The 22,300-nt window shown below is 52.6% G+C and overlaps 2 protein-coding genes across 4 annotated transcripts in view; one reads left to right on the forward strand and one right to left on the reverse strand.

Annotated features, from left to right (window-relative positions):
- The first annotated feature begins 794 nt into the window (after positions 1-794).
- KCNK15 (potassium two pore domain channel subfamily K member 15) lies at positions 795-6,466 on the forward strand. Its single transcript, XM_019972841.2, has 2 exons — positions 795-1,077; positions 5,534-6,466. Exons 1-2 carry the CDS (start codon positions 795-797, stop codon positions 6,214-6,216), a joined length of 966 nt encoding a protein of 321 aa, XP_019828400.2. The 3' UTR covers positions 6,217-6,466.
- An 870-nt stretch (positions 6,467-7,336) lies between these two features.
- The window catches only part of RIMS4 (regulating synaptic membrane exocytosis 4), a 72,212-nt gene continuing 57,248 nt past the window's right edge, over positions 7,337-22,300 (reverse strand). Inside the window, exons 3-7 of one of the 3 annotated variants that reach the window (XR_011570234.1) lie at positions 17,841-17,953; positions 17,457-17,558; positions 16,716-16,855; positions 7,765-11,909; positions 7,337-7,733 (exon numbers count right to left, since the gene is read on the reverse strand). Coding sequence is in view for 2 of the 3 variants with exons in the window: in XM_070801737.1 (XP_070657838.1) it covers positions 11,691-11,909; positions 16,716-16,855; positions 17,457-17,558; positions 17,841-17,953 (574 nt within the window). In the remaining variant the exon portion in view is untranslated. Of the gene's footprint in view, positions 11,910-16,715; positions 16,856-17,456; positions 17,559-17,840; positions 17,954-22,300 lie in introns of all 3 variants that reach the window. The other 2 variants (XM_070801738.1, XM_070801737.1) reach the window with 2 other exon arrangements.

Raw genomic sequence — 22,300 nt, forward strand, 5'->3', positions numbered from 1 at the left:
ACCCCCCACCACCCCAATTACTGTGACTCCAGACACACTGGCTTCTCTGCTTAAAGGACCTGCACATGCCGCCAGTTGCTCCCCGGGGACGCTTTCTCCCACCGTCTTAGCTGTAATTGCCCCTTCAGCTCCCACCCTCCACCTGCCTTGCAAGACAGGATGTTTTCCTTCTCACGCTTTTTTTTTTTGTTTTGGCCGTGCCATTGGCCTGTAGGAATCTTAGTTCCCCGACCAGCGATCCAACCCGCGCCCCTGGCAGTGGAGGCGCGGAGTCTTAACCGCTGGGCCGCCAGAGAAGACCCTCACACTTTTCTTAAATTATCTTTTTGTTTGTTTTTCATACAACCCTCTATCCTAGGATATCCGCTCTATTTACACCAGGAATGTAATAGATCGTGTGTACCAGCAGGTGCTTGGTAAGTATTTGCTGGATGACCAACCGAACGAAGGAATGAATGACTTGCCCAAGGTCACAGGACGAGGAGGGCGGTGGAGACCGGGCGCCTGCACAGCTGGACTTTGGGCGCTTCGGTCTCGCTGTCACGACCTGCAGACGCTACAGCCCCGGGGTGCCGCCGGGGAAACAAAGGCAGGGGAGGCGCAGGCAGGTGGCAGCTGCAGGAGCCCTCCGGGCCCTCGTCGGCCCCTTGCCCCGCCCCGCCGAGGCGCCGCCCCGGGGTGCCACACCCCAGCCGTCCGCAGCCCCGACTCCTGCGGCGAGCGGGGCGCGGGGCGACCGTCGGGGCGCATGGACGGGGCGGCGGCGAGCGCGGCGCGGGGCCTGGGGCTCGGCGATGAGGAAGCAGAGCGCGCGCACCGCCGCGCTCGTCCTGTGCATCCTCTCCTACCTCCTGGTGGGCGCCGCCGTCTTCGACGCGCTCGAGTCCGAGGCGGAGAGCGGCCGCAAGCGGCTGCTGGCCCAGAAGCGGAGCGAGTTGCGGAGGAAGTACGGCTTCTCGGCCGAGGACTACCGCGAGCTGGAGCGCCTGGCGCTGCAAGCCGAGCCGCACCGCGCCGGCCGCCAGTGGAAGTTCGCCGGCTCCTTCTACTTCGCCATCACCGTCATCACCACCATCGGTGAGCGGCCCCCGGCACCTCCCCCTCGGCGCTTGCTCCATCCCCAGGCACCCGCGGCGTCCCGGGGTTTCAGTCCCACCTCTGCCTCTGCCAGGCGGGGTGACTTTGAAGCAGTCATTTCAGCTCGCCGAACCTCACTTGCCTCCCTCTGTCGGATGGGCTCAGTGGTTTCCACGCAGGCCCGGCTGGGAGGAGACAGTAGGTCCCCTTTGCCAAGAGGCAGTGGCAGGGGCTGGGAGATTGATAAAGTGGAGTCGGAAGCCCAAGTGGCTGGAGTTGCTTCCTTGCCTGGGGGGCATCACGTTAGCTGTGTGACCTCAGACCAGTTGCTTAACCTCTCTGAGCCTCAGGTTTTCTCCTCTGTAAAAGAGGGGTGCTAATAGGCCCTATCTCAAGGCTGTAGTGAGACAGTTTTCATTAAGGAGATAATATATGTATAAAGTTTTAGCACAGGGCCTGACAAGTAGAAAGCACTAACAAAAAGCGGCGGGGGCGGGGGGGCGAGGCGGAGATTGATTTTTGTGTTATAACAAAAAAGAGAACGGGCGCCTAATCTGTCTTAGTCCCTGCAATATGGCCAGTGCCTAGCTTGTAGTAGACACTCAATAAATATTTGTTAAAGGAATGACTGATTACCACCAGCTTTGGACCTCACCCTCGGGGATTCAGAGCACTTTCTCTGCAGCATCTGGACCTCCAACCGTTGCCATGGCTACCGACTGGTTGGTACCTGCGGAGCCCAAGCCTGGGGAAGCAGGAAAGGAGTGGAGCAGGCTCTCGGGGCTCCATCCACCACCCCAGGCTGGCTGTGGAGGTCCCAGTGTCTCTTTGGGCCTGGACCACCACCCTGGAAACCAGTGCTGCGGAGAAAGCTCCTCCATAATGCTCTTGCAAGTCAGTGTGAGTTTGTGGGTTTAGTGGTGGAGTTGAAAGCCTACATTCCGAAATTACAGAGGCCAGAGTTCCGGTTTTCATCTCTGTTGCCTCCTGCCTTCTCTGGCAATTGATTGTACCTCTCTGAGCCCCGGTTTCCTCAACTACAAAGTGCAACTGTTGCTATCTTACTGAGTGATTGCCAGGTTTAAGTGAGGTCAAGCAGGTTAAATGCATAGCACAAGTCCTGAGGCTAAGTAGGGACTGTTAATTAGCAATAATGACAATTCATTATTTGCCAACTGTGGGCCCAGCTCCTATTCAGCCCTTTTGACCCCTCCTGTCAGCCTGGGTACCCCTGCTTCTCTCTCTTGGCTCAGCCTAAGACCCTCCCTGTCTCTGCACCCAGGGTGTGGGACCCTGTCCACCTCCTCTGCCCTCCCCCACATTTTGGAGGCCTCCCAGCTGGATGTGGCCTCCACTTCTGACTGCTTGCCTCTGACCTGCACCTGGGATGGGGAGGGAGTAGGGACCAGGGTGTGGAGAGCGACTGAGGAAATAGCAGTTTTACCGCTTCCTGCCACCTGGGGGCGCCAGTATGGTTGTGTGAGCCAGGCTGCAAAAGCTAGCCTTGCAGAGCCAGGCGACAGAACCCAGGGGCTGAGCTCTGCAGGAACAGCAAAGAGCCACTGAGAAGCTATGGAGGATAGTGGTTAACAGCTCAACCCTGTGACCTTTGGGCAGCTTTCTCCCTCTGAGCCTAGTGTCCTTATCTGTAAGATGGGGATAATAATCTCATACAGTCATTGAGACGATTAAATAAAATAATCCATGTAGAGTACCTAGCATGCCTAGTTATTATCATTATTCATTTTCCTGTCTGTCAAAACCAGACAAATGGCTGGAAACAGCACTGCCTGGCCTTTTATTCTTAAAGACGCTCCTCCGTCTCACACTCTGTACCTCCTTCAATCTGGTTTGAGTATTATTATTACTGATTATTTAAACTTTCATTGAGCTCCTAGTCTGTGCAGGGCACTGGTGATCAGGGACGTGAGAAATGACTAGTTTGGTCTCTGGCCTCAAGGACCTCACCGTTTAGTGGCAGCAGGGTCCCTGCCCCGCAGATAGATAGAGGCAGACTAATAGAGCCATGAAGTAGAAACATGAAGTGGAGTCATAGATCTTTAAATATATATATATATGTATCTAGTGTTGATATTTCAAATGTTATATATGCACACACTTCACACGGTACAAAAGGTATAGGATGAAAGGAAGTCTCCCTTTCTCCACATCCGTCAACCTATAAATTCCCTTCTCTGGATCAAATGCAGTTATGTTTTTTGAGTATCCTTCCAAGTATCTTCTCTGCCTATATATTCCTTTACAACACACACAGGTAGCTCAGTTGGTAAGGAATCCATCTACAATGCAGGAGACCCCAGTTCGATTCCTGGGTCAGGAAGAGCCGCTGGAGAAGGGATAGGCTGCCCACTCCAGTACTCTTGGGCTTCCCTGGTGGTTCAGCTGGTAAAGAATCTGCCTGCAATGCGGGAGACCTGGGTTCGATCCCTGGCCTGGGAAGATCCCCTAGAGAAGGGAAAGGCCACCCACTCCAGTATTCTGCCTGGGGAATTCCATGGACTGTATAGAGTCCATGGGTTGCAGAGTCAGCCACGACTGAGCTACTTGTACTTTTATACATGATAGAGGCATTGTGTTATACATGCCTTTTTGTCTCTTGCTGTTTTCACTTCGTATATTCTGGTGATTTCTTTACATCAGTCCCTGAAGAACTGTGTCCTCTTTTTCATGGCTGATTAGCAGGGCTCCTCCACCCTGGCACTGTTGACATTTTGGACTGGCTATTCTGGTGGGCTTCCTTGGTAACTCAGTGGTAAAGAATTCACCTGCCAAGGCAGGAGTCGCAGGTTTGATCCCTGGATCAGGAAGATCCCCTGGAGAAGGAAGTGGCAACCCACCCCAGTATTCTTGCCTGGAGAATTCCATGGACAGAGGAGCCTGGTGGGCTACAGTCCATGGACCCCAACAGTTGGACACGACTGAGCGACTAAACAACAACAAATTCCGATTGTGGGGACTGTCCTATGCATCAGAGAATGTTAAACAGGACCCTGGCCTGCACCCACCAGATGCCAGCAGCACCCACCACCTCTCAGGTGTGACAACCAAACCTGTCTCCAGACATTGCCAACTGTCCCCTCAGGGGCTAAATGGCCCTCAGTTGGAACCACAACCATCATTGGATGGCACCATGGCTGTTTTTCACCAGGCTCTTTCTGATGAACATTTAAGCTGCTTCTTATTTTTGCTGTCACCAACACTGTGGCAACGACAACTCCCATGCACACATCACTTTGCACGTGTGTGTATTTTAGAGGACTGCTTTCCTCACTGCGGAACAGCACAGGCCAAAGGTGTATTTATCGTTTGGCAGATGGGGACAATTTGCTGGAAGAGGCATATTCTACTGGGGAAGGGACACCTGACTTTTCCTGGGTTATGGGGCCCTTTGAGAATACCATGAAAGCTTTCACTTTCCAGGACCTTGGGTCCTGGAAGAGATACACATCCACCAATCCCACAATGACTGTTCCGGACAATCATTCATTGTTCCTCGTGCCGGACTCAAGGCAGCCCACTCATGTTTGCGTTCCCTACACATTTAGGGGATCAGTGAGGGACTCCACCAGACTGAAATAGGTGTTTCATGAGAGCCTGGCTTGGCACAGGAACTGGGAACGGCTACCTGGGTGTGGGCAGGGGGAAAGTCCACTGGGGGGAGGGGAAGCATGAGAAAAGGACAGGCTGGCTGAAACGGCATGGGAGGCTGCAGGGAGAGGGGGTTCAGGTCACGGCGTTGCCTGAGAGCGCGGACTGTACCCTGAGGATACTGGGGAGCCACAACAGATTTTTTTTTTTCTATCAAGGGCACAATTTACAGATTCAAATTCATTCTTTTTCAGTGTACACCTGTGCAGGTTTTGCCAAAAGAAAACCTGTCGTGTAACTGCAGCCATGATTTCAAGGCAGAACATTGCTAGCCGTCCCCAAAATTCCATCGTGCCTGTTTGTAGTTAGTTCACTCGCTTCTCTCACCTCCAAGGACTGGCAACCACAGGTCTGTTCGCTGATCCTAGTTTTGCCACAGAAGTTGTGCCAGTTACCCTACAGAATGTCATTTAAATGGAACCCAGCAATATATAGCTTTTTGAGCTTGGCTCCTTTCACTCAGCATAAAACATTTGAGATCCATCTTCTGTTGCTGAGGAAACAGCAGTTCCTTCCTTCCTGTGGCGGAAAAGAATCAGTCCGTTGTATGGATGTACCACAGGTTGTTTATCCATTCCCCAGGAGAAGGGTATTTTAGGTTGTTTACAACTTGGGCCGATTATGGGTAGCCACAGAAGGTTTTAAAGCCGGGGGAATGACCTAGTTCGAACCAGCATTTCAACATGCTCTGCGGGCTCTGGAGGATGGGGACAGAGACCCGGCAGGAAGAAGGCCTGTGTGTGAGGAGACGGACGCTCGTCAGCCTCCCCCTTCCTTCCTCCTCCAGGGTACGGCCACGCCGCGCCGGGCACGGACTCGGGCAAGGTCTTCTGCATGTTCTACGCGCTCCTGGGCATCCCCCTGACCCTGGTCACCTTCCAGAGCCTCGGCGAGCGGCTGAACGCGCTGGTGCGGCGCCTCCTGCTGGCGGCCAAGCGCTGCCTGGGCCTGCGGCGGCCGCGCGTGTCCCCCGAGAACATGGCGGTGGCCGGGCTGCTGGTGTGCGCGGGCACCCTGGCCCTCGGGGCCGCCGCCTTCGCGCACTTCGAGGGCTGGACCTTCTTCCACGCCTACTACTACTGCTTCATCACGCTCACCACCATCGGCTTCGGCGACTTTGTGGCGCTGCAGAACGACGAGGCGCTGCAGAGAAAGCCGCCCTACGTGGCCTTCAGCTTCCTGTACATCCTCCTGGGGCTCACGGTCATCGGCGCCTTCCTCAACCTCGTGGTCCTGCGCTTCCTGGCGGCCGGCGCGGACGCGCCTGAGCGCGCTGCCCGCCCGCTCCGCCGGGGGGCGCCCGAGAACCGAGGCCCCGCGCGCCGCGCCGGCCTCATCTCCGTCTCCTGCCGCCTCCACCGGCTGGAGCTGTGCTCCCGCGACAATCCCGGCTTCTCGCCCCCCGCCAGCCCCGGGGCTGGGGGCGGCGGCAGAGCCGATAGGCCCCCGGCCCGGCGGAAGTCCATCTGATAGCCCTTCCCTCCTGTGCATCTCTGGAAGTGGTCCTTGGCTGGGCCCCAGAAACTCATCCGGGGGGTCGATCCTAGAACCTGAGGGTCTGGATTCACCTGTCGTCGCCCCCTCCCCAGAGCTTGGAGAAGGGCTGAGGGGCCGCGGCCTCAATGCCGTCCTCTGCCACGAGCAGTTTCTCACTCCCTTCTGGGGCGCGAGCCCCGCTCTCCTCTCCAAAAATACATTAAAAGTCGCATCATAAGCAAAAGCACGACTCTTAAGTTGCCCCGTAGGTGCAAGTCCCCTGTGGTCCAAATTGTTCTAGGAAGGCGTGGCCACACACATTCTCCACGATGCCCGTTTTTCTGTTGTGTGAAACCCACGGGAACGTGGGTTTTCCGCGTTGTGGGGGAGATGCACGACTTCCCACACTGGAATCCTAACCAGTGAGGCCAGCCGCTCCCACTATGAGAAGCACGGGGATCAGATGGACTGAAAACATTTACCATCCAGCGTGGACCACTGGGCAAAATGTGCACCATTTAAAGACTACTCATTTCTCTTACTCGGCATGTAGAGTGGAACTGGCCCCAGCCCCAAATGTCATGTTCTTTGTCCTTGGCCAGCCCCATTTTTGGATGGGGGAGGGGGTCTTGCTGACACCCACCGTGTCACTGGGACTACCTGGACCAGTCTTCCCCCCACCCCCAACCCTGGCCGCTGTGTGCAGTATGTGGGATCTTAGTTCCCTGCTGCTGCTACTGCTGCTAAGTCACTTCAGTCGTGGGGATCAAATCTTTACTTTCTAAGTGTGGAGTCAACCACTGGACCGCCAGGGCAGTCCCTGGGCCACAGTCTCTTCTGGGAACTGTGAGGTCTGGTTATTGCCAATCAGCCACAATGGGACTTGAGGGAATTCTCATCCCCTCCCTGGGCCTTAGTTTCCACATCTGTAAAATGAGTTCACCCAGTACCCTGTTCCCTCCTGTGCATCTCTGGAAGTGGTGCTGGGATGGGCCCCAGACCTGTATAAATGGACACTAACAAAGCTGAAATGGCACAGCACTCAGGTCATTAAAATTAACAGCCCTCAGCATCCCAGAGAGAACTGCGTCAACACAAAACAGAGCAAGCTGGGTTAGAAAAGCCAAAAACTTTAATTTTCAACATGAGCTACATGGTCATGAACACAATGCAACGTGACCTGCTCCAACCCAGGGGCCCCAGAAACCCTCCCTCCCCCAAAGCCTGAGGGGCTCCTGCTCCTGGAGAGGGAAGACGGGGAAAGGTGAGTGGAGAGTGGGCCTGAGGACCAGGGGTCTGCCTTCCTGCCACCCGCTCAGGAGGCAGTGGTACGGTGAAAGGGCTCAGAGATGATGTCCAAGGCCCTGGGTTCAAGTCTCCACTTTGCCCTCACAGAAGCTATGAGTCAAACGGGCATGTCAGCGGCTCCCGGGCGGGGTTTGTGAGTCAGATGAGCTCATGGACATGAAAGCTTTCCGTCCACTCTGAGGTGCTGCTATAAGACATGGGGCCTCCTGGAGCCCAAAGGAGTCATTACAGGACAGTGGGCGATGGAGTCGGGGCACCCCGTCCCCTGGGTCTGGCACAGGGCTGCTGCTCAATAAATAAATGCAGGTGGCCTTGCCTAACGCAACAGCTGTGCTCCAAGGGCAGCGGGGCTCAGCGGTGCCTCTCAACGCTGAGATGTGCCCATGAGCTCCAGATGTAAGGAGCTGGACGGTGGATCAGCTTGTCAAGTACATGACCTCAACTCTGCTTTGCCCCACATTGAAGAAAAGAGCTCTGAACCGCTGGAAAACTGAGTTCTCCCCTGAGCTCAGCCACCAACTCCCAGTGGCACCTTAGCGAGTACCTTCCCCTCCCCGGGCCTCAGCTTCTTCTGTAAAATGGGGCTGATAACTCACCCAGGCCTCCACCGACTGCCCGGGAGCTCTTGTGAGGGTACACGAGAGATAAAAGCACTTTGCAAACACACAGGTGTGAAAAGCACTCCGAGAAGTTCCCATGTTATTCTCTCTAAAGGTTTGGGGGGGAATGCCTTAATGTGAGGTGTACCATCGCCCCCCTCACTCCCACACAGCCCCAGGAAGTGCTGTCTGGCCTCCCTCAGAGTGGTCTCAGAGGGGCTGTGGTCCCTTGGGGGGAGTCCCCACTTAGCATCAAGACCAGGACCACAGCCTGCACAGCCTCAGGTCAGTCAGGGCAGACCCCCCCCCCCCATCCCCCACCCAGGAGAGCAAGGTCTCTATGGCAACCCTTCCCCCTAAACCCAAGGCCCAGAAAAGTTACTGGCCCATCAAGATGCAAGCAAGCAGCGCGGGGTGGTCCAGGGCCTAAAGGTCACAGATCCTCATTATGGCAAATGTGCCCTGGAGCAATGGTCTGCTGTTCCATGGAGGAAGAAGGACAGAGCTGCTTCTGTTCTGGCCTCATTGCTGAGGGGTCTTGTCTTGGGCAAGCCACTTACTGATTCTGAGCTTTGGTTTCCTGCCCTCTCAGATGGGACTATAATCAGCGCTGCCCATCTTTTTCAAGGCCCCTGGGAGGAGGCCATGGAGAGAAGGGCAGAGGAAATATTGCGGGGGGGAGATGGTGGCCCCACTTGGTCCTGCCCTGGCTCCAGCTCAGCCTCTGGGGGGTTGAGGAGGCCCAGATTGCCAGTGTCGTGAACTCACAGGTGACCCCAGGGGCCTGTGATCTCTCTGTTAAGATGGAAATCATTTCACCGATGGTCCCAAAGCTCCTTTTCCTTTAGTGTGACAGGCAGATTCTGGAGAAGGAAGGTGGAGATGACTCCCTCCCACCGTACCCTGGCATGTGACCTTTGGCCCAGAGATTGAAAAAAGAATCGTCCCTTAGAGACCCCCAGGCCCCTCACACCCCTAATTCCCCCAGTGCCACCCTCTCAGCTCCTCTTCAAATGGGGAAGTTTGAGCTGGCAAAGGACCAGATAGGAGCAGGCTGGAAGGTTCCCCAAAGCTAATGATGAGAACAGCCACTCCCTCCCCAAGCCCCCATCCCTGGGTGAGGACAGATGGGGGGTCTCATGCCCAATGGTCGGAGCCCCTTGGAAGGTGGCCATGTGCTCACAACGATGATACAAAGAAAGAGGGCTCCAGCCCCCGTGCCACCCCACCCCTCCGGGAGGTGAGCTGAAAAACCACAGAACAAACAGAAAGTCATTGAGGGGGGCCCTCGGTGACCACCCTCAGGATGTTATTGCTTTGGAGCGCCTTCTCTCTTTATAAAGGCTGTGCAGACCCACCCCCAACAGGGCGGGCTCAGGTTGGGGAGCAAGGCTGTGCCCACCCTGTCCTCAGGTTGGGACAGCCAGGCCCCAACCCGGCTTTGAAATGCTACCCCTGAACTACCAGAGCAGTGACAGCTGGAGAGAGAAGGCGCTCTCCTGGCTCAAAATATTCCGAATGGTGAGTAATAAACAAACGGCAGAGAAATCACACTGGTTTAAAAAAAAAAAAAGCACAGGGGAGGGGCCAGTTCTGAGCCCCGCTGCCTCCACCCCAGCCTTGGGATTCCAGCCGCCATGATTCCAGGAAGGTCAGAAGGCCTCCTGGACCAAGGGGGGGACGCTTCCATCTCCCCATCCCTATGCAGGGGAGCGCTATAACTCAACCAGAACTTCAAAGGATGCCCAGGGCTGGGAACAGGCCAGGGGAGGGGAGAGTTCCAGGTGGAAGGGCTCACCTGGTCCACAGCCTAAATGGTGGGGTGTGGGGAGAGTGGGGATAAGGTGGGACAGAACACAGCTGGGCAATCCTCAGTGGAAAACCACCTCCTCTGATGGAGCCCCAGCCCCCTCCAAGGCCCACATCCTCAGGAGTGCTTCCTAAATAAAATCAGTCCCAAGGGTAATAAATCAGAACATCTGAGTGTCATGGGCGGCTCTGGCTACAACCCTACATGAAGAGGGGGAGGAAAGGGAGGAGCAGGAGGAGGGGCCAGCCTCCCCTGAACCAGGTCCAGGCTTGGACCCAGGCCAGGCCGGCAGGGAGAAGGCTGCCTCCTGGAATTTTCTCCATCCCCTCTGTAAGGACTCTATGTGAAGCTAAGACCTGGCCCAGGGCCAGGCACTCTAAGCCTACTCGGCTAACCAAGACTACGTCCTACACAGCAGGACTGGGTAATGATGGGGGGGCGGCGGGTGTGTGTGTGGGTAGTGGGTGGCTGGGTGCCTCCCAGGGGAGGTGGCAGAAATGTGCTTCTACAGAAAGGGGCCAGCCTGTGTCCTCCCCGCATGCAAAAGGGCTTCCAAAGGCTCCAGGGAGGACCAGGCCGGGTGGGGCCGGGAAGGCAGCCCCCAGGCCTGCTCAAGAAGGAATCTCCCCCTTCTCACACTCCTGTCTCGCCTCATTCTCTTTCTCTCCTTGAGCCAAGGTCACTGAGGCCGGAGCAGTTGGTTCTGCCCTTAGTACAGGATGGTTTGTTTAAAAAGACTAAAACTGGGGAGCTCGCGTGCCTCCCCAGGCCCTTAGCCTGGAGGCAGAGGGCCAGACAAGATGACCTTTGACCTCATCCGACAAGGAGGGATTCTCCTACCTGGGAACCCCTCACCTTGGCACCACGAGTCCCAATCCCAGCTTTCTTCACACTCCCTCTCTAAACCGGCATCCCCCAAATTCAGAGACTGGTGAGCTCTCTGGGGCTGGGGTTCTCGAAAATTAGGGTCCCCCAGCTCCTCGGTCGAAACACAGCCAACAGAGTTCTTTCCAGTCCGCCCACCGTGTGCAAACTAGCTTCTTACAATCCCACAAAGCCAGGTGCCCTGGGGGCCCCTGCCAGGCCCCGGCACCCCTTTCCTCTCCCCTGGTCCCTGCTGGACCCCATGTTCTAGAGCCACCAAAAGAGGAACAGGCAGGGGACGGACAGATGGACTCGAACAGGCGGCGGCAGAGCTCCTTCCATGGGCAGGCGGAGGGAGGCCTGAGCTCCTCTTCAAGTCGGGGGCGCGGGGCCCCCGGAGTTGGCGCCGGATCCTTGCAAAGCTGCCCCGTAGGCTCGGGGGGCAGGAGTAGCTGCCTGAACCCGGTGCCGCAGGAAAGACACTTGCTGGTAATTGGCACCATGGAGATGGCCGCTGGGTTCTGGACATGACTCCGGGCAGCGAGCTTCCAAGGAGGCAAAAAGGGGGTGCGGTCGGACAGAGTCGGGGGCAGGAGGATGGTGTGCTCTGCCGCCTCGATCTTTCCTTTCTCCGGACTGCAGACACATCCACCAGGTCAAGAACCGGCCAAGTCAAAAGTGCAGCCAATCCCATCGGGAGAGGGAAGGTCTCGGGGAATAGGAGGCAAAAAAGGGGTGAGGAGGGGCCCTGGGGGGTTCAAGTCTCCCCATTCAGCTTCCCCACTGGGTGGGGAGAACCCCGGCCTCCTCTGTTCAATATGCCCTGGGGCCTGGGGTCCCAGGTAGGGTCTCCGGACCATCTCGGGGAGCCCCTCCCCCTCCCCGCACTAAGATCGCTCGCCACAGGGCCCCACGGTGCTCTCGAGGGACAGCTGGGACGCCTGCCGGAGCAGGGGGCCCGTGGCTGGGTCCACCATGGAGGAGGTGGGGAAGAGCTTGTACCAGCCCACGGCCAGGGTGGTCAAGTCCAGCTCCTCCAGCAGCACGCGGGCCACGCCCATGAACTGCTTCCGCTCCATCCGCCCGTAGTTCCCCCACACGATCACCTGCAGAGCAAGAGACACAGTGGTTCAGATCCTGCCAACGCCACTCACAGGCCCAGAAACAGAACCTGGGGTCACCGTGTGCCTCATTCATCTCCGGGTCCTGGAAGTCCACCTCCTTAAAATGGCTCAAGTCCCACCAGATGCTCTTGGATGATGGGCTTCTTGCCTCCAATCTTGCTCTTTCTTTCCACCTGCCCCATCTTTGAGCCCCAGCCTTGAGGGCTGACCCTACATTGTGAGTGTCCTACCTACCCCCTCATCCACCTGCCCTCTGCTTCCAGATCCTCAGAAATAAAGGTTTTAAATGGGGCTAGTAGTTGGGGACTTCCCTGGTGGTCCAGTGGCTAAGACTCTGCTCTCCCAATGCAGGGGGCCTGAGTTGGATCCCTGGTTGGGGAACTGGATCCCACATGCCCCAACTAAGACCTGGCACAGACAAATAAAAATAATAAATAAATTTTTTAAAAACTTTAAATAAATTAAAAAAATAAAAGTGGTTAGAACAGCCACATGTAAATCAATGCAATTAGAACATTTTCACAGCATATACAAAAGTAAACTCAAAATGATTTAAACACCTAAAACATGACATCATCAAACTCCCAGAAAAGAACTTAGTCAAAACATTCTGACATAAACAGTAGCAATACTTTCATAGATCGCTTGCCCAAGGCAAAAGAAATAAAAGCAAAAATAAACAAATGGGACCTAATCAAATGTACAAAAAACTTTTGCACAGCAAAGGATACCATCAAAAAACGAAGACAAATGACAGAAATAGGAGAAAATAAGACTGACAAAGGGTTAATATCCAAAATGGATAAAACAACTCATACAACTCAATACTGGGGGAAAAAAATCAAAAAAGGGGCAGATGACCTAAACAGATTTTTTTCCAAAGAAGACACACAAATGGCCAATAGGCACATGAAGAGATGCTCAACATCACTGTTAGAAAAATGCAAATCAAAAACCACAATGAGGTATCACCTTACACCAGACAATACGGCCATCATCAAAACGTCTACACACAATAAATGCTGGAGAGGACAGGGGAAAAAGGGAAACCTCCTACCCTGTTCATGAGACTGTAAATTGGCATAGCCCACTATGGAGGGTCCTTAAAAAAATCAAAATAGAGCTACCATATGATCCAGCAATCCCACTCCTGGGTATATATCTGGAAAATGATGAAAATTCTCATTGGAAGAGATACATGCACCCCAATGTTCATGGCAGCGCTATTTACAAAGTCAAGACATGGAAACCACCCAAGTGCCCATCAACAGACAACCGGCTTAAGAAGATATGGTATGTATACACACATACACACACACACTCAGCTTTAAAAACAATGAAATATTGCCATTTGCAGCAAGGTGAATAGACCTAGAGTATATTACACTGAGTGAAGAAGTCAGACAAAGACAAATACTATATGATATCACTTAAATGTGGAATCTAGAAAAATAATACAAATGAATGTACACACAAAACTGAAACAGACACAGAAAACAGTTATGGCTACAAAAGGGGAAGGGAAGGGAAGATGGGAGGGACAAATTAGGAGTATGGGATTAACAAAGTACTATATATAAAATAGAAAAGCAACAAGGATTTACTGTACAGCATAGGGGACTATGGGCTCCCCTGATGGTTCAGATGGTAAAGAATCCACCTGCAATGAAGAAGACCTGGGTTGGATCCCTGGTTTGGGAAGATCCCCTGGAGGAGGCCATGGCTACCCACTCCAGTATTCTTGCCTGGAGAATCCACATGGACAGAGGAGCCTGGCGGGCTACAGTTCATGGGTGTAGCAAAGAGCCGGACACAACTGAGCAACTTAGTGCACACACACATATAGGGGAATACACTCAGTATCTTATAATAACCTACAGTAGAATAAAATCTGAAAAACTAACTGAATCACTTTGCTGCACATTTGAAATTAACACAATACTGTAAATCAATTATACTTCAACTTTTAAAGTGGCTGCCACATGTAGAACACACATACTAGCCTCTTTCCTTTTTTCCAACAGACTCTTTTGTGCAGTACCTTCCCCATTTCTCGGTCAACCTCTCTTTCTTAGAGCAGCCAGACAGGTGGTCTCTGTGGCTGCAGGACCCTCATTTGCTCTCCTCAGGTTGTAACTCTGCCCCTCTCTAAATGTGGGCTGGCTTATCGCTCACAAGACCTATTGTCTTGATGCACACACTTTGGGGTCAGACATGTGTAGGGGCGAGTTCCAGTCTTGTCTAGGTCGTTTTGGGCAAAGTCACTTAGCCTCACCGAGACTCAGGGTTCTTGTTTGTCAATGGAATCTTCCACACTCAGCTTACCTGGCAGGCGAGGCTCACAGGAGATAATAAATGTGGAAGCTCACTGTAAGCTGTAAGCCGTTCCTCAAGCACGCAGAGAGGTACACAAACAACGTGGGCCACGGCTATTGGTGACTGCTCGTCAGGAACTGTCTAAGGCCAAATCAGCCCTAGATTCAATCTTCCCAATAACGCTATAAAAACGGATTCCGATTGCACAGCTGTTTAAACTGGGGCTCAGGGAGGTTAAATCATTTGCCCGAGGTCACTCAACTAATAAATGGTCAATGCCCCCTAGGTAACTATGTTACCTAGGTAACTCTGAACAGATACCATGTGTAAAACAGAGAGCTGGTGGGAACCTGCTGTATAGCACAGAGAGCCCAGCTTGGTGCTCGGTGGTCACCTAGAGGGGTGGGGAGTGGAAGGGAGGTTCAAGAGGGAGGGGATATATGTATACATATGGCTGATTCACTTCCTTGTACAGCATAAACTAATACAACATTGTACAGCAACTATATTCTCAATAAAAAAAAAAAGCAGCAGCCCATGTCTGAGTGTGTGAATGGATTTGTTATCACTGGCATTATGGGCTTAACTGTGTGCCCCTCAATTGCATACTGAAGCCCTAACCCCAGAACGTGACTGTATTTGGAGACTGGTCCTTTAAGGTGATTACATTAAAATGGGCCATTAGTGTGGGTTGCAGTTTTAACTGGTGTTGTCATAAGAGCAGAAGATTAGGACACACAGTCAGACACCAGGAATGCCTGCGTGTAGGAAAAGAACCGTATGAGTTCACAGCAAGAAGGTGGCCGTCCGCAAGCCAAGGAGAGAGGCCTCAGCAGAAACATAACTTGTGACACTTTGATCTTGGACTTCTATCCTCCAGAACTGTAAGAAATAAATTTCTGTTGTCTAAGACCCCAGGTCTATGGTATTTATGGCAGCTTTAGCAGATGAACACAGCTGGCATCACTCAATCGTGGTGGGTCTGTCTTGCCCTGACATTAGTCAGAAGGCTCAGCAGCAAGGACCCCCATGCCAGATTTCTATTTCTTTATCTCTCTGCATCCCAGACAGGGATGTGCTCTGGAGTTTCTTCAAAGATGCTCAGGCCAGAAAACACAGACCTCAGTCCAGTGGGCCAGGCGTGGCCCCTAGATGGCCTTCTGGTTGTTTTAAATTGTCTTTGAATGCCTCTAGACCAGAAAGATTTTTCCCAACTTTGTTCTGACTAATATATACAGCAAGACAGACATTTAAATCACCCAGTGAACACGTGAGATTCACAACTGAAGCAAGTGGCTCCACCAAATAAGACCTGCCTTACTAAGAATGAGAAATGTTTTCTTTCCTAGTCCTATTTTCCATTTCTTTCCTATTTCCTATTCCATTCCATTAAAAAAAAAAACAAAACCCACTAAACTGAGTTCATAAATTGCTGATGGGTCACAACCTACAAATGGAAAGACTGTGCCATAGACAGGACCCAGGCTTTCCAGTTTGGCAAAAGCCCGCTGTCTTGGAGATGTGGAACACCTTGGGCCTACCCTTGTGTGCTTTGCCTGTTCAGGTTAGGAGCAAGAAACTGAGGTATAAACTAGAGATGCCCAAAGAGCGGCTCGAGGGACCTCCCTGGCAGTCAAGTGGCTAAGACTCCACGCTCTCAATGCAGGGCGTCCGAGTGTGATTCCTGGTAAACTAGGGAACTAGATCCCACATGCTGCAACTAAGAGTCCACGTGCTGCACTAGGACCTGGAGTGGCCAAAAAAAATAAGTATTTTTAAAAACAAAGGCAAACAAAAATAAATGGCAGCTCGAAGACAGGAGGCATGCGGCTCCTGAGGCATCCAGCCGGGCCCTGCCGACCCCATGACGGGCAGCTAACGCTAGTTTCAGCAAACATCTTTTGTTGTATTTTGTTTAGTTGCTAAGTCGTTTCTGACTCCATGGACTGTAACCTGTCAAGTTCCTCTTTCCATGAGATTTCCCAGGCAAGAGTACTGGAGTGTCTTGACATTTCCTTCTTCAAACCCATGTCTCCTACATTGGCAGGTGGATTCTTTTTCTGCTGAACCACCAAGGAAGCCCTAGATGACCACTAGGATCTTCCTAAAAGTCAGGGGGCCAAAGACCTCTGGATCCTCAAAAGCCTTTCAGTCTATTAGCACTGCGCTCCATGCCAAGCCCCTAGTCTCCTGAGGTTGGTGATGACGGTAATCATGATAATAACAATGGTGGCCACTTGTAGAGCCCTTACTACAGGCCGAACTTGCAATCCCTTTCTTACACAAAGCACACATTCCACTGTCACAGTAACTCTATCAGTGGCTACTATTAATATCCCCATTTTACAGATAAGGAAGCTGAGGCTCAGAAAGGAACTTGTTCCAAGTCACACCACAAAAGGTGGCGCTCAGATCTACCAGAGTGCTCTGCTTTCTCCAGGTGAGACTCTGCCCGGCCCCCTGGCCCCTCACCTGCAGGACTTTGCCCTGGGGACTCTCAGGAAACAGCAGCACCTGGTTATATAGCGGGTCCAGCGACTTGCGAGCGACTTTGGTCTTCTTCTTGGCAATGCAGATGCCGTTCTCCAGCAGGTAGGCCTTGATGTAGGCCGCTGAGGACAGAGGTCAGCAGGGTGAGCTGTAGCTTGGGCCTCCAATGGTGGGCAGAGGGTGCAGCAGAGGGACCCGCTGCTGGGGATCGGGGTGCCCCCAGGAAGTCCGGGGATGAGGCAACAGTGGTGGGGTGCAGTCAGGGTTGGCTGGGGTCTACTCTACCCTCTCAAATGGTCCTGCCTGCCCTTTTGCTCACCCTTTCCTTGCTCACCCTTTCCCTCTCTCAGTCCCTGGCCTGCCCACCCTTCCTGGGCTTACACACTCACTCCGATGTTTGCTGAACACTCAAGGCATTTCATGCACCCTACCAGGTGCTAGGATAGAATCACAAATGGTAGAACCACAAAAAAAAAACACCAAAGATGCTCTCTGAACCCCCAGGAACTCAGTGCAGTCAAGGAGGTGGACAAGGTCAATGGACAATTTCAACTGGGTCTCCAGAATAAATTCTAAACCACCAGTGACACAGGAGTCACTAGCTTTGGGGGGAGGGAGACCCCCAGTTGGACACCATCATCTCTCTTCTAGACCCAGCTACCGCTCAGGACATCCTCCCAGACCTCCACCCCTATCTTACAGATGGGAGGGCAGCCCCCACACCTGGCAGTGTCTTGGAGCCTGGCTTGGCCGTCAGACCCCGAGCCTGGATGATGTCCACTTCCAGCTGACCGTTCCGCTCCTGCAAGCCGATCTCCACGTCCCCTGCAATAGGCCCCAAGAGCTGAGACCAGGAAGTGGCTTGGAAGCTCCATCAAGGACTCGGCTGCCCATCTCTGTTGAGGATGCAATTCCCTTCCCCTACTCCCAGCCACAAACAAACCAGAACCAACCCCCAAGCCGAGTCCCTGGGCTCTGCAGAGTGCCTGGCAGGTGTGACCTCAGCTCCAGGCTGAGTGCTCAGTGGATGTAACCCAGGCAGAGGCAAGACAAGGGGCTTCTGCTGGGGACCCCCACACCCTTAGGAACAGGTCTTGGGACACTCACCCATCGGCGTGGTGGCCAGGGTCTGGCGGCCCACAAACTGTGCTGGTCCCATGCTGCCCAGGAAGTCACTGAACTGGGCATCCGATGCCAGGCAAACTCCCCCGTAGTTAAGGCTGCAAGAAAGAATGAGACAAAAGCAGACGTTCCCAGGGGCCAACTGAGGACTCGGATGACTCAGGCAGTCAGCTCTAGAACCTCCCTAATTCCACGGCGATTCTGTCCACATCCATCTCCCAGTCTGAGGCAGGCTGGTGTACTCTCTCTGCTTCTTTCTTTCTACTTTCTCCCTAAAATCTCCGCTCTGACTCCAAAAGTCTAGGGCTTAGTTTCTGTGTCCTGTCTGACCTCTCCTTGCCAAGTCTCAGGTTCTTCTTCCATGAAATGGGTATGATGTCACTTGCCTCTCCGGGTAGGACTCTCAGGAGGTGATGCTTGTCCATGCCTGGCTCTATGGGTTAGGGCTGTGACACTCAGAGTGTGGTCCAGGGACTGGCAGCACCGCCTGGGAGCTAATTAAAAAGGAAATGGTGGTCCACTCCACTCCCCAGCTGGTGAATCAGAAACTGCCTTTTAACAGGAACTCCAGAGGACTTGTTTGCACTAGACAGTTAGAAACATACAGAGCCAGTTGCTCAGCCTCGGAGGTCCACGCTTGTCCTTGCCGTGGAGCTGCCAAATATCCGCTCCCCTTCCTTTGGGAACCAGACTTTAAATCTCCTTTGGGGAGGCCCCTCCTCAAGACATTGATTCCTGTGGTGCAGAGCAGACCCAGCTTCAGAAGCTCACATGGGCTCAGCCTGGCCAATCAGGCCATTCCTTCCTTGGCCAGTGATTGGTTGAGAGTTGGGCATCTCACCCAAGCCCACAAGAATTTGCCGAGGAAGCTTTCTTTGAACTGTAGGAAGTGAGAGACTCTCTTTTCTCACGAGATCTGAACCTGAGACAGAAGCCTGGAGCCTCTGGCCACTCTCCTGCTGCCATCGGCAGCCCATGAAGGAGGCCATCACACAGGTGGCACTGATTAAGCTCCTGCATCAAACTCTACCTGAAGCAAGAGATACTTCTTTTTCTTTCTGGTTATGTACGTCAACAACAACTATTATTATATTATTTTGCTAAAGCCAGTTTTAGTTTTTTCTTTCCCATCTCTGAAATGGGAACAGTAACACTCCCATCTCCTAGACCTGTTAAGTACTTAACGAGTCATTGTTGTCATTCAGTCGCTCAGTCGTGTCCGACTCTGCGACCCCATGGACTGCAGCATGCCAGGCTTCCCTGTCCTTCACCATCTCCTGCATCTCGCTCAAACTCATGTCCATTGAGTCCGTGACACCATCCACCCATCTCATCGTGTCATCCCCTCCTCCCGCCTTCAATCTTTCCCAGCATCAGGGTCTTTTCCAGTGAGTCAGCTCTCTGCATCAGGTGGGCAAAGTACTGGAGTTTCAGCTTCAGCATCAGTCCTTCTAGTGAATATTCAGGGTTGAGTTCCTTTAGGATTTTGACTGGTTTGATCTTCCTGCTGTCGAAGGGACTCTCAAGAGTCTTCTCCAGCACCACAGCTTGAAAGCACAGAATTGAAAGCATCAATTCTTCAGCACTTAGCCTTCTTTATGGTCCAACTCTCATATCCAAACATGACTACTGGAAAAACTTAATGAAATCAGGCACTAAACACCAAGCTTGATGTGCCTATTATCTTCAGAAGTAAAGCACTTGTAACCCATTTTCTCTTAGGATCCTCGCCACAGGCAAAGGAGGTTGAGGTTTTTTTCATTTTTTGTTGTTTTTTTAACCTTTATCTGCATTATTCATGTAAGGAGGCCGATTCGGCCCAATCTGAAGCTAGAATTCACAGGGCAGAGTCAGCACATGGATACAGCACCTTTAGGGCCAACCCCAGGTGACCTTCCACTTGGGCATGTTCCAAGAACAACAGTTAACTCTGAACAGGCACATACTGTGCCAGGTTTCACAGCAGCCAGCCAAAGGGTCTTTTAGCAGGGAGGGGCGACTACCTCGGGACTTGACTGAGGGCACTGCATGCTTTGTTTCCTGCCCTAAGAGCAGCCCCCTTCCCTGTCCCCAGCTTCCTTCCAAGGGAACCTTCTGGGCTGTCAGCCTTGAAGGAGCCAGAGGAGAACCCAAGGGGTATCTGGTTCCACCTAAAGGATGTTCCCTTCTGCTTCTGAACCTCTGCTTGTCTACCTTGGCTCCAGTTCTTCGGATACAATGACTCACTCACGGTCTTCTCTGGCTGTACCCAGCTCTTCACACCCTAGACATACTGTCTGCCTTTACACCTCATTGCTAATTCACAAATCCTCACAGTTGGCAAAGGATTCACTCTCCAGCTCTGCAAATAGTTACAGGGAAGTGTCCTCTGACCCAGCAGCCTCCCTATTTCACAGATTGGAAGACTGAGGCCCACAGTGAGAAAGACAGCTGCCTGAGGGCTAGAAAACTGGCAGTGCCCACTGCTATACCAGGGCACTGCCCAAGAATATTTGCACCTTCATGTATAAAATTCCAAGCAAGCTGCAGGAACAAACAAGAGAAGACCCCATGCACAAAGAACTTACATTCTGCTGGGCAAACACACGTGTTGCCCCCAGAAACAACTAAAGAGGACAATTGTCTTCTTATGAGACACAGCCAGTCCCCTACCCGCCCACCTTGGGTTGTGAGAGCTCAGAGACCATCAGAAGAGAGGAATCGCTGCAGGCTGCAGTGGCCCAGAATGGACCAGGAGAGAAGAATTTGACCTGGGGGGCCGAAGGATACAGAGGGCCCAGTAACAAGGTGAGAGGAAAGGAGGTCACGTCCCACATACTATCTTCTCTACACTGAGCAGAGTCATCAGCAGGGAGTCCTGAGGTCCTCAGGATGGTGACGCCACAAGAGTGAAGGAGCCCAGCAAGGAGCAGGAGAGAGTACTTCTCTCCCAAGAGGGTGATGGAGACAAGGCAGAGGCAAGAGAGTCTAGTTCACGACCTTGGAGAAGGTCAGTGTTACAGGTTCATGCAATGTCATATAACACCAGAAAGGGCAGATTCAGGAAAAAAAGAGGGAAACCAATTGTTGTAGGCCTTTAGATGATGAGAAAAGGACTATATTTAGCCATGGATGATTTACAATAGTGAAAATGGAAACTCTCTAAATATCTGAAAGCAGAGGAATCATAAACACGCATGGGATTGTTTTTAAAAAGAGCAAAGGAGCTTGGCTAGATGCAATGACCAGAACACCTGTGCTGAAGTTTACATGAGCAAAAAATACATGTTCATACTAAGTCACTGTCATTAAGTCGTAAGTCATTGACTGAAGAAACTGGTTTGACTTAAACTAAGGCAGTACCTGGTCCCCTGATCAGAGCTGACGGATCCAGGGTCAGATAGCTGATCCAAACCCAGTGAGACAAAGACTCTCTCTGGGAAACTGAGAGAGAGAATCCTGAAGACCAACAGTCACAGGAACTGAGCCCTGTGAATGGCCTGTCCTCTCACAGAGCCCCAAGATTCTCACAGCGGGTGACCTGGCCTTTCTGCCACATCCGTTTCTTTTTCAGCTCAGCCTCCTGAAGGTCTGGAATCCATTCTGTTAGGAGGGTCTGGGCTCCTGAAGCCCAAGAAACAGTGGTGCCTCGTGGGTTTTAAGGCACTGCAGGGGCCCATCCTCCCAGGCAGAGCAAGGCCTTCTACAGCCTGAAATTGAAAGTTTCCTCCAACATCTTCAGTGTCTGTTCCTCAGTGTCTGGTGGGATTGTGAGCAGACAATAGGGAACTGGCAGGCCTGGTAATTAGCGGTAATTGTTTATAATATCTGAGTGGCTGCCTGATTTCCCATCCCAGGGTGCCTCGCTGGCTGCCAAGGAACCAGGCTGACGCCCCAGAAACCCTGAACGGGTTATCCCATTCTCCACAGGGCTGGAGGGAGGAAGAATCAAGTGGTGGTAGGTCCCTGCTGGCCAGAGGACCAACTGCATTAGAGACCCCGCTCCAACTCGGGGTTTTCTCGGGAGAAGGACAGAAGGCAGAAGATACAAAGTCAGGGCTGCTCTAACTCCTTGCTGGTCAAGTGCGTGCTTTGTGACCTCTGGCCAACTGCTGGTGTCTCTGCCCTTGAATCTTCTTATCTGCAAATGAGCCCATACCGACCATGGAGACTGTGTACAGCCATTCCTTCCTTTGCTGGCTGCCTGCACCATACCAGTTTTAAATGATTTGAATATCTCTGCTCAGAGGCTCCATTCCCAATGGGAAAGAGCATGCTGAATTACTATAAAGTGCCACATACTTGCTACTACTGAGACCAGGCCTTCCACAGTAGGAACTCAATACATGTTTTCTTATTATTATTTTTTAAATTTTTGGCTCTTCTGGGTCTTTGTTGCTGTGCCCGGGCTTTTACTGCCAAACCCTTGTGTGTGCTAAGTCCCTTCAGTCATGTCCGACTCTTTG

The sequence above is a fragment of the Bos indicus genome, chromosome 13, assembly GCF_029378745.1.
Source record: "Bos indicus isolate NIAB-ARS_2022 breed Sahiwal x Tharparkar chromosome 13, NIAB-ARS_B.indTharparkar_mat_pri_1.0, whole genome shotgun sequence".
Taxonomy (NCBI): Eukaryota; Metazoa; Chordata; class Mammalia; order Artiodactyla; family Bovidae; genus Bos; species Bos indicus.